Below are 14912 nucleotides of genomic sequence, written 5' to 3' on the forward strand. Positions count from 1 at the left end.
TCATTTTAAACTCCATCATTCTTAACAGTTCTCTTGTTTAATCTCCCAGGCTAATAGAAACTCAGAATTTAACAGTTCTTTGATCTTGCACCTGGCCAGGAAACCACAGCAATTAAAGACATTATACATGTAAAATCTAACTCTGGTCTCAAAACAATAGAAAGAATTTGCTGGTCTAGACATCATGTCTTAGCGTTTGAGATCAAACAGTCATACAATGCTTAACTTATCAGCTTTCTTCCAGCAGAGTGCACTATGGTTACATTTTTGAAGCTCAGTACAACATATAGTTTAATTATAACATATTGTTCTCTTTTACATTTGTAAAACCAGCCTGTGGATTATATTAATATTTACAATTCATATTGAATTATTTACAAGATTCTATCTGACTGGGCTGGCAGCCTTTCAGTTTTTCACATTTCTCCCCCCAGAGAACTCAAGCTAGTTTTTCAAGTGACCCTTGAGAAACATTGCTTGAGGGGGTTAGGTCTATCTGAGTATGCTTTACCCCATTCCCTGTCTTGAGACCCCATCTGTGTTGGCATTCCTAATCCCACTGTGATACTGCACTGACATATTATATGCTTGTAACCCTAGGCTCCATCTTAGCAACTTAGCATTTTGCTGGCTGGCTCACTGTAACCATGTTAGGGGATTTTGATCTGTAACTACAGTGAATTTCCTTCCATACAGATAAGGCTAAAGTTTCTGCAGTGCCCACCCTATGGCTAGACATTTCTTTTCTACAGCTGCATAGCATTCCTCCATGGATTGGAGCCTACAAGTGAAATAAACCACTGGGTGCTCCTCTCCCTCTGAAGAAATCTGGCTAAGTACAGTCCCCACCCCAAGGTTTGAAGCATCCATCTGCACAACAAATTATTTGCTGTAATCTGGATGGGCTAACACAGGGGGTCCTCCCATAGTTTTTTTAAGCTTCTGGAATGCCTGCTCACATGCTGTGGGCCACATTACCTTATCTGGCCTGTTTTACCTTGTCAGGTCTGTGAAGGGAGCAGCTATGGTACTATAACTGGGGATGGGCTTTCTATAGTACCCTGCTGTCTGTAAGAATGCCCTCACCTGCTCTTTTGATACCAGTTGCAGGCCATCCCTGAATGGCTTCCACTTTGGCAGGTTATGGCCTGATATTACCACTCCCCACTCTATGTCCCAGGTAAGAGATCTCTGCCAGACCCACCTGACATTTGCTGGGCTTAATGGTCAACCCTGCCCTCTGTAGTCTTCCCAGCACCTCCCTGACATGCTAAAGGTGCTCTTGCTAGGAATGGCTGTAGATGGCAATATCATCTATGTAAGCAAGGGCAAACCTTCCTTATCCTGCTAGGATATGATCTACCAGCCTCTGGAAAGTTGCTGGGGCATTTTTCATCCCAAAGGGCATCTTTGTGAACTCATACAAGCCAAAAGGATTCACAAAGGCTGACCTCTGTCTAGCACTGGGAGTCAAGGGCACCTGCCAGTAACCCTTGGTAAGATCAATGGTGGTAAGATACTTAGCCCCATCCAGCTGCTCTAGGGCCTCATCTGTCTTAGGCATGGGGTAAGCATCTGACTCTGTGTGACTATTTAATTTCCTGTAGTCCACACAGAACCTGGTGCTGCCACCCTTTGGCACCAGCACCACTGGGGAGGCCCAGGGACTGTTGGACTCTTGAATTACCCCTAGTTCCAAAATGTCCTGTGTCTCCTCCCTCAGAGTCTGTTTGACTTTCTCAAACACCCTATAAGAGGCCTGCCTAATAGGCCTTGGGGTCCTGTATCCACCTGGTGCTGCACCAGGTGGGTTCACCCTGGTTACCCAGTGAACATGTCCCCAAACTCCTGTAACACTGCTCGGATTTCTCAAACTTGGGTAGGAGATAGCTGCTGGGACATTGCTACCTCTTTCACTGAGGTGTCAGTCTGAGCCTCACTGAGGAGATCAGTAACCAGAGCTCCCTCAGACTCCTCCTGCTATCCTCTGCAAATACTCGGCACAAAGGTGTCTCTAACATGGTAAGGTTTCATCATGTTAACATGGTACAATTTGTGTCCCTGCCTCCTGCCTAGCAGTTCTACCAGGTAGTTAACATCACTTACCTTGCTTACCACCTTGTAGGGTCCCTCCCAGGCTGTTTGCAGCTTGTTATGTCTGACAGGAATTTGAACCATTACCTGCTGGCCTACAGCATACTCTCTAGCTTGTGCATTCCTGTCATACCAGACCTTTTTCTGCTGTTGGGCTTCTGTCAGGTTCTCCTAGGCCAAGCCCATGAGCTCCCTGAGCCTTTTCCTGAGGTTTAGGGCATATGCTACAACAGACTTCTTGTGAGATTCACTCTCACCCTCCCACTCATCTCAGATTAAATCTAGAGGTACTTTCACCCTATGCCCATACAGCAAACTGGTCTGCAAAAGCCCATAGCATGGACTTGATTGTAGAGTTTAATTTCTCAGCAAGACCATTAGTCTGTTGATGGTAGGGAGTGGTCTTTAGGTACTTCACCCCACAGTACTTCCACAGAGAAGCCAGCAGGTCTGACATTAAATTGGCACCTCTGTCAGTACATATTTCTTTTTGGAAACGTACCCTGCTGAAAATCTCTAACAAAACATTTGCCACCTTTTCTACCTCAATGGAGGACAAAGCCACTGCCTCACGGTATCTTGTAGCATAATCTACTACCAGTAGGATATACTTTTTCACTGTGGAACTTGGGGTACTCAGAGGCCCCACATTAACTATAGCTGTCCCCTGAAATGGCTCCTCAATCACAGGCAAAGTAATCAAAGGAGCTCTCACCTTGTTTCCTGCTTTGCCTACCTTTTGGCACTGCTCACAGGTCCTGCAGTGCCCTGTTATGTCTCTGGAAATTCCAGGCCAATAGAAGTTCTGCATAATATGTCTCTTTTTAGATGTTATGCCCATATGACCTGCAAAGGGAATATCATGGGCTATGGCTAGAAGTACCAGATGGTAGGCTCTAGGGACTGCCAACTGCTGTACTCCTTCACCTTCTAGCCTTCCCTCAGGGGCCTACTCTCTGTACAGTAACCCTTTGTCCCAGTATACAGATTCCCCCTTCCCCTGAGAATCAAATGCCTCACTAACTACCTGCCTCAGGCCTTGTTATGTAGGGTTTGAGAACTGAGCCTGCCTCAACTCTCTCTTTGTATCCCTTCCCAGCTCCACTTCCACAGGAAGTCTGTCATCCTCTGACAGTTGTGCCTCACTGTCTGCTTGGGTACTACTACTCACCTCTACCTTTGCAGTCACTCTGTCCATGGGAACATCAGTACCCACAGGTAGTTGTGGCTCATGTCCAGTCTCACTGTTACATTGTAGCTCCCTCCCTGAAGTAAGCACCTCACCAGTCCTGGCTGCAAGCATGCTATCTATCTGGGTCTCCCCCAGGCTACCAGACTGACATGCTTGTCTTGAAGCCTGACTGTGTGTAACTGCATTAACACATGGTAATGACTCATTAAATCCTTCCCAATCAGGACATCTGCAGGATGGTAGTTTGGTACCCTGTTGTCTCAAGGCAACCCACTATTGGCATTTTGTTTTTCCCACTTACTGGCTCCCTCACATTTTGTTCCCCACCTTGCCTCCGTGGACATCTGTGTGCCACATGGCCCCACTGGTTGCCTTCAAAACATTTAACCTTAGGTCCTGGACATGTACCTAAACTAGTGGCGTCCCCTGCTACTGGCAGATTCTATGTGGGTGGGCCGGGCTGCCCACCATGGGTTCCTTTAGACCCATGAGCAGCACTGGGTGTCTCTTTCCTGTGCAGTGATGGCCTGCTTGCTAGGTATAGGTCTCCCTTCTTCCCCAACTCCTCTGAAGTAGCACATTGTCTGTCAGCTAACCAGATCCTCATGTCCTCAGGCAAAGTGCTAAGAGCTTGCTCCCTCACCAAAAGGTCTGCCAGCCCTTCAAAAGTGGTGACCTGACATCCACTCACCCTCCTATGAAAATAAGTGCTCAGTTGAACAATATATTCACACACACTTTCATCTGCCTTGTGTCTATGCTCACAAAACTTTTTTCTTATAAGCTTCAGTTGTTAGCTTAAAAAATTCTAACAAACAATTCTTAAGAGCAGTATAATCAAAACATTTCTGATCAGATAATTTAGACAGCACAGTTACAGCTTTACCATGGAATAAGGGGGTCAGGAACTGTACCCAGAGCCTTTGGTCAACATCATACTGTTTACATACCCTCTCAAACATATGAATGAAACTATCAAAATTATCCCCCTCTGTAAACTGCAGAAGAAATGTACTGACCTTTTGTGCTTCTGGGGTCTGGTTACTTCCTTCCCCATTACCTCCATGACCCTGGCGAGGAGTCAGCATCTCCTTTTTGTGCTGCCTCTGCCTCTTCTTCTCCTCAGCTTCCAGGTGTAGCAGTTTCACATTCTGCTCAGCCTGTTAACATCTCAGTCTTTCTGCTGCTTCTGTTTCCAAACGTCTGGCCTCCAACTCAAGTCTCTTTAGCTCCAGTTGGATTTTTAAGTCCTCTGCAGAAAAGTTGAGCTGTCCATTCTCTGAGTTTTGCACACCTCCATGACCAGTCTGGTCGTCCTCTTGATTCCAGTTTTCTGATGCAGCTGTGACCAAAGCTGCAATCATGTCTGCTTAGTCAGGTTTCCATGCACCAGTCCCTTAGCCTGGCACATCACAGCCACATGGCTCCTTGTCAGTTTGCCATACTCCTCTGCTGACATACTTGCCTGTTCTCCCTGACTAATTAAGCTAACAAAAGAAATAAAACAATTGTGATCTGAACTCTGAACTTTCACCGTGTGGCTGATTTAGAGTACAAAAACAGCTTCAGTGATCATTGTACAGAAGCTACAGGAATTCACTATCCACACCACCGCAAGCTTTTTAGTATATGTTGTGGCTAACTCACCATTATCAAACAATTAATATTTGATGTGGATATCCCACCACTGCCAAACAATGTTTATGTGGTATGGATATCCCATCACTGCCAACCAATTAAAATGTGATGCCTGTGCACTGGCCCGGTAATTAAGGAGCCTCAATTCTCACCACTAGCACCAGTGAGTGGCATGCACATTGGGATGGATAACAAGTACACACACAGTAAAGTATAATTTCCCTTAAATGCACAGAGAGATCACAGTCATTCCAGGGCTGGTTTCTCCCTTTCTCTCCAGATCCCCACTAAGACTCCCCACTGGAACAGCTATAGGGCAGAGGTCTCAGCCCAGTATTCAAGCTAAAACCTCCAGCACCATCTCTGTCCAACCAGTGCTTTGTGTCCCTGCCCAAGTAGCTGACAGACACACACTTTGAGATACGAGTTATATACAAACACACAGACTCTCCTGGGGAAGGTTGGCACAGGTTCTCCAGCTATGCCTCCTTCCTGCCCAGACTATAACGTAGAAACCACTGCCACCAACTGCTAATATCAGCTACTAATAAGGCCCTTACCAAAGGGTGCCCAGTTTTACTGTGCAATATTATTATTATCCAATTAGTAAGTATGACGAACAGCAAGGCTTATTGGAGTGGCTTGGACAGTATCACTATATACACACAGTGTACTCTAGAGCTTAAATTATCTTTACACAAAGCCACAGTTGAAAGGTTTAAAAATATTTAATAATAAATAATAAAAACACAAGACAAATCTCCTCAGTTCAACACAGTGCTAGTCAAGAGTTCAGACATAACAGGAAAATGCTTAAAATAATACTGTAGAATAGTCTGACATAAATATAGAAAACAGCTAGACTAAACTTACTATTTTCTATTTATTTCTAAGAGAAACGATAACTTACATACATACAGAGAAAGGCAGACTACTGGTGAGTAGATGTGTTCAGGTTCAGACAAAATCCAAAATGCTCTGATTCTCTCTCTCTCTGAGAAAGTCTTAAATTGATAATAGATCACTGCTGACTCATTTTAGATTACATCATTCTTAACAGTTCTCTGGTTTAATTTCCCAGGCTAACAGAAACTCAGTTTAACAGTTCTTTGATCTTGCACCTGGCGAGGAAGAAACAGCAATAAAAGACATTATACATGTAAAATCTAGCAATTAATTCTGGTCTTGCATCACATCTCTGAGTTTGAGATCAGTCATGCAATGCTTGACTTATCAGCTTTCTTCCAGCAGAGCGCACTGTGGTTACATTTTTGAAGATCAGTACAACATATAGCTTAATCATAACATATAGTTCTCTTTGACATTTGTAAAGCCATCATGTGGATTATATTAATATTTACAAGTCATACTATCTTGCTGGGCTGGCAACCTTTCAGTTTTTCACAAAGGGCACAAATAACTATCATGGCCACCTGGATGATAGCCACTTGTGTGCACTCTTGTCCGTTTACTGGAGATACCCTAGTAAAAGGGAATAAATGGGCTCAAGACACATTGATGGAGGCTTGACGGTCAGCAGCCAAGGCAGCAGGAAGAATGTAGAAAGGAACAGTAGCATACCTGCGTACAACTCAGAGAGGGTAACCACGTCATCTGACAGTAGTTCACAGTATCACAAATACGTGAGTTAAAAGGATTTCGTATACTAGGAGGAATAACCAATACATATCATCACATGACTATCTTTTTAGTAACTCATATATGATGAGCACTAATTGAGTTACACACTTTCCATATGTGCATTGTCTGTGTGTGTCATTAAAAATACATTCAGGCATTTGTTCTTTCATTGCTTGCAGCTGTTCAATGCTGCACAAATAAAACAGCTTAAGTCACATGCTGGCATTTTTTTCTTCTGGAGAGTAAAAACATTCATGCGATTAATTCAGTATGATGTGCATGCTTAGTATCATCCTTCCGGTTTAAAAGACTAGTTTGCATTGTGCCAGTCAGCAGAGCAGTCAGATGGTGGCCATCATCAACATCATTCCTTTTTTGCCATCTTGACATGGGGTTGGGGTGCCATATCAACATTAGTCAAGGTGAGAAAATTACCTAAAGACAATGATTACACCACACCAGCTGGTTAACCCTGACATGGTATTTTCAATTATTAATACCCCTTCTTCAAGTAAACAGTCCTGCACAATGGGATCAAGGACAGTAAGGAACACAAAGAAATAAAGTGTGTGACTGGAATCTACCAGATACACCATCTAGAAACATATACTAATTCTGAGGACATCATGCATCAGAATAGGTTGAGAGGCTGCCTCTCCCACCTTCCAACAAAATACAATAAGACCATGGTAGCCATTCTTCCTAAATGGGGTAGTTTGTTGAAGTGGAGTTGGTTATGATTCAAGAACCCATGTTTTAGTCATAATGACAAGAATACCATAATTTAGGATTGTCTGTACCCAGAAGACTTTATATTCTCACATTTTCCCACATATTTAGGAGCAGAGCATGCAAGCTGTTATTAATGATAATTAGTTTGGAATTCAGGTTGATGTAGATAGATATAGATATAGATATAGATATAGTGACTAAAGTGGCATTGTTTTTTGGTTACTCGGCAATTTTTACTAGTAAGTGACAAAATAAAAATCACACACACACACACACACACACACACACACACACACACACACACACACCTGAGAAATACAGATATTATATCACATATGTCCTTTATGGTATACTGTACTGATTTCATTAAACAATTTTAAGCTTGATCATACACTCAAAAATTACGTATGGAATGTTGATAATTTGAATTTATCGCTAAATGCATTTTAGAAGGCATGAGCAGAAAGACCATTAACTACATGATTTGTATTCAAGACTGTCTTTGAAGGTTTTAGAAAGGGGAAGATATCCAGCTTTTTATTTTACATTATACATCCACACATACTTAGAAGGGGGTTTATATTAGAACACTGAACATTCAAAATTTCGAGTGTTCTAATATCGAACCCTAGCAATCGAAAAAAAAAACATCGAACATTCGGAACAGAAATTTTTTTCCTAGGGAAAAAATTTGCTGTTCTAAAACACATACACACAACACAAGCACACCAAACAAACAGCAATCCACACACATACACCTAAACTCTAACACCTAACCCTACACTAAACTATACAAACACCACTAACTATCCACTTACCTTAACCCAAACCCTAACCCTAAGGTCCGTCACTATCGCACAGTCACCTAACCCGCGCCCTAACTCACCTAACCCGCCCTAACCCACATGTCCACACAATCGCACACTTACCTGACCCGCGCCCTAACCCTAACTCACCTAACCCGCCCTAACCCACACGTCCATGCAATCGCACACTTACCTGAACCTGGCCTGTAACATTCCACCAGAGCGCTGAAAATACTGAAGCAACAGAAATGTACAACCAAATTATTTCCCTAGGAAAGAATACGGTTTCCTGTTACTTTGATATTTTCAGCGTTCGCTGAAAACTAGTCAATATTAGAACACCCAACATTTCAAATGTTCGGTGCTCTAATATAGACCCTTAGAAGGAAAGCCTTGTCTTTTTGGTTATATTACTCACACTAGTTACATTAAATAATACATGCTAGGCTAAATTAAATAGTTTAGGCTTGGAATACTTGAAAACCTGTAAGCTGTCTTTTAAGAAAAAAGAAACACTTCTGTAATTGATACAAGCCATAAAAACTACTATTTCAACTTAAAACACCAAAATCAGAAGTGCTGTGTTGCTTTTGAATTCTATTATCTGCTTGAAACTAGCATTTACTAAATGTTCGATGTGTATTATTATCTTGGAGCTTTTCTCCCCGGGCCTCCGCTGAAAATGGACATGTATCCAGTCGGACTATCCCGGTCAACAAATGTAAAATAAATAATAAATAAATATTGTTTTAACTTTTTACTTTCCCTGATACTCTTATTAATAATGGTTTGACTTTTTTGCTTATCCTGTAGGTATATGCAGGATATAAATTTGCTTCCTAACATTTTCTTATGATTTTGCTACTTAATTTTTTTGTTATCTGGTTGATTTCTTTAATGTATATCTGTTATCATATGCGGTTTTACTTTCCTCATAGTTTTATTTTAATGCTTAAGCTTTGCTTTGTTGTTTATTTATGTATTAATTTATCATTTGTTAACTGCGCAGGTGATGGCCACAAGCCATATGAGCCACAACATGGAGGCAACATGGCAAAGACGATAATGAAAACATAGAAGAAAAAAAAAACAACTTTCTGAAATGCTGTTTTATTTGTTTTTGATTCTACACTTTTTTCTTTCAAGTTTAGAGAATAAAATGGAGTTGGCTGCCACCTAGTGGAGATTTTATAGTACGCAGCTTGTTTGCTGTCCCTTAAAACATTCTCTGTCTTCTCTTGATATTTTTTGCAGGCTGCAACTGTAATAACCATGCAGAGAGATGCCACTTTGATCCTGCTGTATTTCAGGCTAGTGGTGGCATTAGTGGAGGTGTCTGTGATGCGTGTCGGGATAACACATTTGGAAAGAACTGCGAAACATGCAAACAGTTCTATTATCGCAACCCAGAAAGAGACATTACACACCGTGAAGCATGTATACGTGAGTACTATAGACATAACTTTGCATTTTTGATTTTTGCACATCTCTGCTTTCTTTTCAATTTCCTGGGATTGGGGTGGCAATATCTGTAATTTATTTGATAAGAGGGATATAATGTCACATGTTTTTCTTAAATTTGGAACAGTCTGGTGGACCCCAGCCATAAACAAACTCTACAACAAAAGGAGGAAGCTACTACAAGATAGAGTAAAATCCTTAAAAGGTAAGACACCCTTGATCACTATAAGTAAAAAACTAAGAGCTCTCATAAAATCATCCAAAGCAAATTTTGAGAGAAAAATAGCTAAAGACTCAAAAGACAATCATAAGGCCTTCTTTAGCTATGTTAGAAACCTGGGAGGAAACTCCCAGATATGCTCAGAACTAGTTCAAAATGATGTGAAGATTACTGATCCTACAGACATTGCCAACATACTGGCTGACAGGTTCAGTGCAAACTTCTCCCCTCCCCAAAGGAGAGATATCTATACCAAGCGATTGCAGCCCCCAAACATCTCCAACGCCCAAGTGAGAACTGCTCTCTCCAAAGCAAAAAAACACAGCATCCATGGGACCTGATGGTGTCCCCGGCTGTGTGCTCCACGAACTCAACGAGGAATTAAACCCACAACTAGGACAGCTGTTTAATCATAGTCTTACCTCTGGATACGTGCCCAGGAGTGGCGCACTGCAACTGTGGTCCCACTTCACAAAGGCGGTGCCTCCACCGACCCTGGAAATTACCGCCCATTAGCTTGACAAGCCTTATCTGCAAAGCCATGGAGAGGATCATAATGGACCTCATAAATAAAGACATAGGGAATTTGCAGACTTTGGATCCATCCCAGTTTGGCTTTGTCAAAGGCAGATCATGCCTTCTAAACTTGGTTGACTTTTCAAACAGTCACCAAAGCCATTGATGAGGGAAAGGCAGTCCATACAGCCTACCTCGATCTGGCGAAGGCCTTGATACAATACCCCACTCGGGTATCATTGAAAAACTCATCAGCTTAAATGTTAACCCATACATCACAAGATGGGTTGCAAACTGGCTGACTGACAGAACCCACAGGGTCAGAGTTGCTGGCGCCATGTCAGACTCAAAGCCTGTCACAAGTGGTGTACCACAGGGCTCAGTCCTGGGCCCACTCTTGTTTGGCATCTACTTTTCCAAGTACAAGCAAACACAGGAGGGTTATGGCTGACAAAGTTTGCAGATGACTGCAAACTGGGCCATAGTAGAAAACACATCTGACACAGATATCCTTCAGAAGGGTCTCACAGAAACAGATAACTGGTGCCAGAGCCATGGCCTAAAGTTAAATGCCAAAAAATGCATAGTCATACCCTTCGGGAAAAACAAGGTTACCCCTAGCTACCAAATAGGTGGCAATCCACTGAGCACAGAAGTAGTTATCAGGGACCTGGGGACCCAGGTTGATAGTAGTCTGTCATTTGACACCCATGTAGCTAAAGTAGTTAGGAAGACCTTCTACATTGCCCACCTTATCATGAAGGGATTCTCATCTAGATCAAGGGAGGTCATAGTCTCCCTATACTCATCACTCATCAGACCAATGATTGAGTACAATGCCCCATTCGGAATGTATCTGACCCGACACTTGCAGCAGCTGGAGAGGCCACAAAGTTCCTCACCAAAAGGATAAAGGGTCTCAAACATCTGTCCTATGCTGCCCGACTGAAAGAACTCCAGCTCTATTCAGTCGCCACCGCTTGCTCAGAGGTGACCTTTGCCTAACATACAAGGCCATGTCAAACCCAGATTTGATGAATATGCTTCACCTCAAAAATCTAGATCTGTCAGAGCCACAAGGGCGGAGACTTAAACCTCGACACGGCTATTAATAGGACGTGCTGGAGGGATAGATTCATCACCCAAAGACTCCCTATGCTGTGGAATAAAATCCCGGTATTTGTGAGGCAGAGCACCTCGCTGGCCTTGTTCAAGAGAAATCTTGACCAATGGATGGGAGATCGCAGATATACCCCAGGGATTACCTCAGTGTCACTGCTAGACAGAGGCACAGCAAAATAATGGGTATAGTTCCCCATACTAAAGGGGTGGCGTAAGCCACAAAACTATGGGCTAGGCTTGTAAATGCCCTCGGGCAGATAGCCTAGTATGAACCTATGAACCTATGAACCTAAAATAGACACATTTAGGAATTTTAGCAATTTTTACAAGAATATCCAAGAGTTTTGCATAGTGCAGCCTGAACCACATTCATTACATTTGCTTAATCCAGGTAAAAACTGAAGATGTTCTAACAAAGAGCAGTTGAGAATAATTAATGGCACTTCTTATTAAAAATATAAGTAGTAAGGCAAGGAAACTTAGGCCAGGCAGTAGGAAGGGGACAAAAGAAGTTGAGTTACAGCTGATAAAAATCACATCTACCAACCAAGCTGCTAAATAAAGATAATCTTAGCGATACCAAAGGAAAGAATAACCTATATAGTGAAGGCTGAGTTTCACAGAAAGATGAAGACTATAGCGCAAATCACTTCTGCCAGTACATTCCAAGTTGATGTCAGTGTGTATAGCTAATGAAATCTGTGACCACATGGTTTCTTGGTGCATACATACAAAGGTGTTTTAGGACGAGTTCCAGTAAGCTACCAGATGACATCTCTCATAGATGATAAACTGAAAGTGCATGTAAGCATATACTGTAATCCCACCCCAAGCAGTCTTCATTGACTTCACTGAAATGTTTGAATATGTAACATAAATGTCAGTTTCAGAAGTATAGCCATATGGACACTAAAGTTGTAGTATTTGTGGGACTTCTTTGACTGAATTGATTACTATGTTAACAAATTCCAGGATCCCAGCATCAATGTCTTGCTGCCCCATTTTACAGTAATTAAGCTAGCAATAACTGTTTTGAAAGTGTTTTGTCAACCGTTTCCCTCATCCTAGAGTGTGAGGCCTATGCCCTCGCCCCCTGAATATTGCCTTCTAAGTTGTACAAAAAAAACAAAAAGCATTTTTTTTCCCTTTATGACCTGATCTAAACATGCAAGTAGAATATTTAGAGATCATGAATGTGTAGAAACAAATGTAGCACTAGAGAGGTGCCTTGAGATTTCTAGGGTCATGAGTGTTAACATTTACTGCCACAGTACAATGGAAGACGGGATGTGAACTCCAGAAAAGAGGGTACATGATATTGTGAGACTGTATTTAAAAGAAGACCTACATTACATTTGAGAATAAGGCAAGATGTAATCAATTAACTTGGTTTTGAAGCTGTATGGTGGTATTTCCCTAGAAAATTAATATTTTCCTAACATCCTTCTTCTTCAACTTGACATCAAGTGTCTCATTGACAGTTTCACTGGGAAGCATCACAACCATTCAGCCAGATGCTACAGGCTGATTATACACTTACCTTGTAAAACCTAGAAAGCCATTTGGGAAGGGGCACTATTAGATCACAGAAACAGCTGTATAGCATCTTTATTTATACCAGAGGTAGAAACACATGATACCTCCAAGCAATTCTAACCGCTATCTCTTCCAGGCATGCTGTGCATGCCCTTTTACAACATACTGTTGTTGCATCATTAAGAAACTGGATTAAGCCCTCATTATGAAAAGATATAACACTGCAGCTGGACCTACTCTGTCTAACCATTTTAGAAGAATTTAGCACAACTGCATCAAACCATAGGAACAGAGATGCAGCTAGATATTCTAACACACTATCTGGTACCTCCCCTCAACTCTAAGTAAAGGAGCAAAAAAGGCCCTTTCCTTGGAAGTGAGGAGCGAAAAAAAAAAAAAAAAAGGATCCTCTGCCCCATGCAGGCAGGTGCTACAGCCTAAAGAGTGCTAACTGAAGTCATGGGAAAAAAAAAAGAAACCTGTTCTCTACTATTAAAATGTAGCAACTGCTTTCTACATGTTTAGTAAGCAGTTGCAATAGCCCTCATAAACCGAGCTCAAGTATTTCAGTTCTGAACAACTCTTGGGGAACAAAATTCTCTCCTTTCAAACTTAAGTACCCGCTTGCTACATTTGTAGCAAGCAGCTGTTATAGTTCTTAGGTTCATAGGTGAAAACTAGGCTAATGACCAGCACGGCCTTTATAAGCCTAGTTGTGCAACCTAACCCATTTGAGTCCATACATATTATGGGAATTTATTAGGAGGAACTATGGTAGTTAGAGAGTATATTAGTTAGGGTAAATTTACTGTCTGCCCTTGTCTATCAGAGACATGGGGGTCAGACCTGGGGTGAATTTCCAATTTCCCATCCACTGGTCAAGATTATTCTTAAGTAGAGTTACTGATGGACTTTGCTTCACATTGACTGGGACCTGTTCCAGAGCATGGGGAGCCTATGAGACACATACTTGTCTAATCAACATGTCTGATTTTTGTTGCAGGCAAAGTTTAAATCCTTGTATCTAGTTGTTCTGATGTGCAAATATATCTATCTATCCATTGTGCTTTCTCTCTCTCTCTCTATATATATATATATATATATATATATATATATATATATATATATATAATATGTGTCTGTATCTGCACATCTATAGCAATATCTATCTATATATATATATATATATATATATATATATATATATATATACATAAACACATACATACACACACTCACACATTCTCACACAGACACACACACACACACACACACACACACACACACACACACACACACACACACAGAAAGACATAGCTGGCTCGTCTAACACATGGTGTCATTATCAAGTCTAGCGCCATCAGCTATAAAGATGAAGAGAAAAAAAGGTCCTTTTGCAAGTCTGGTGTACTCTGTGCAGATGGGTCTAGTTCTTTATGCCCTTTAAAACTGTGAGGAGCAGAAAAAGCCCTTTATGTGTTGTCTTACTTTTTTTTGGAAAAAAAAAGGTCCCCTCCAGTACTAAATAAAGGCACTTGCTCCATTTTCATCAAGTAGTCTGTTACAGGTTTTAAAAACAGAAAACATTTTTTTTCTTTTAAATTTTGAAATAGAGGACCTTTTTTTGAAGTACTTCTGTCCTGGCCACAAAAGCAGTTCTGCCATTCATTTCCATTTCGGCACTCAGAAATGCTGGTACAGAAATGAGTGGTTGTACAGCACAATCAACCAAACAGATCTGCTGATCACACCCACTAACACCTATGCATTCTGGGCTGCTTCCACCTTCACCTCACCCCACCTACCTCTGTCCATTAGAGACACAGGTGCCAAACCAGGGATGAATCTTTGGTTTCCTATCCAGTTGTCCAAGCCGCACTTGAACTGGGCTAGGGAGGAACTCTGCTTCACATGATGGGAAGCCTGCTCTGTAGATGAAGTATTCTTTGGGACA

The 14912-nt window shown here is 41.7% G+C and overlaps 1 protein-coding gene across 1 annotated transcript in view; it reads left to right on the forward strand.

Moving 5' to 3' along the window:
• LAMB3 (laminin subunit beta 3) overlaps nucleotides 1-14912 on the forward strand; it is a 366988-nt gene that overhangs the window by 185235 nt on the left and 166841 nt on the right. The window contains exon 10 of the mRNA XM_044077133.1: nucleotides 9358-9546. Coding sequence (XP_043933068.1) covers nucleotides 9358-9546 — 189 coding nt within the window. The remainder of the gene's footprint in view (nucleotides 1-9357; nucleotides 9547-14912) is intronic.

Source organism: Protopterus annectens, chromosome 7.part0 (assembly GCF_019279795.1).
Source record: "Protopterus annectens isolate FY-2018-M chromosome 7.part0, PAN1.0, whole genome shotgun sequence".
NCBI lineage: Eukaryota > Metazoa > Chordata > Ceratodontiformes > Protopteridae > Protopterus > Protopterus annectens.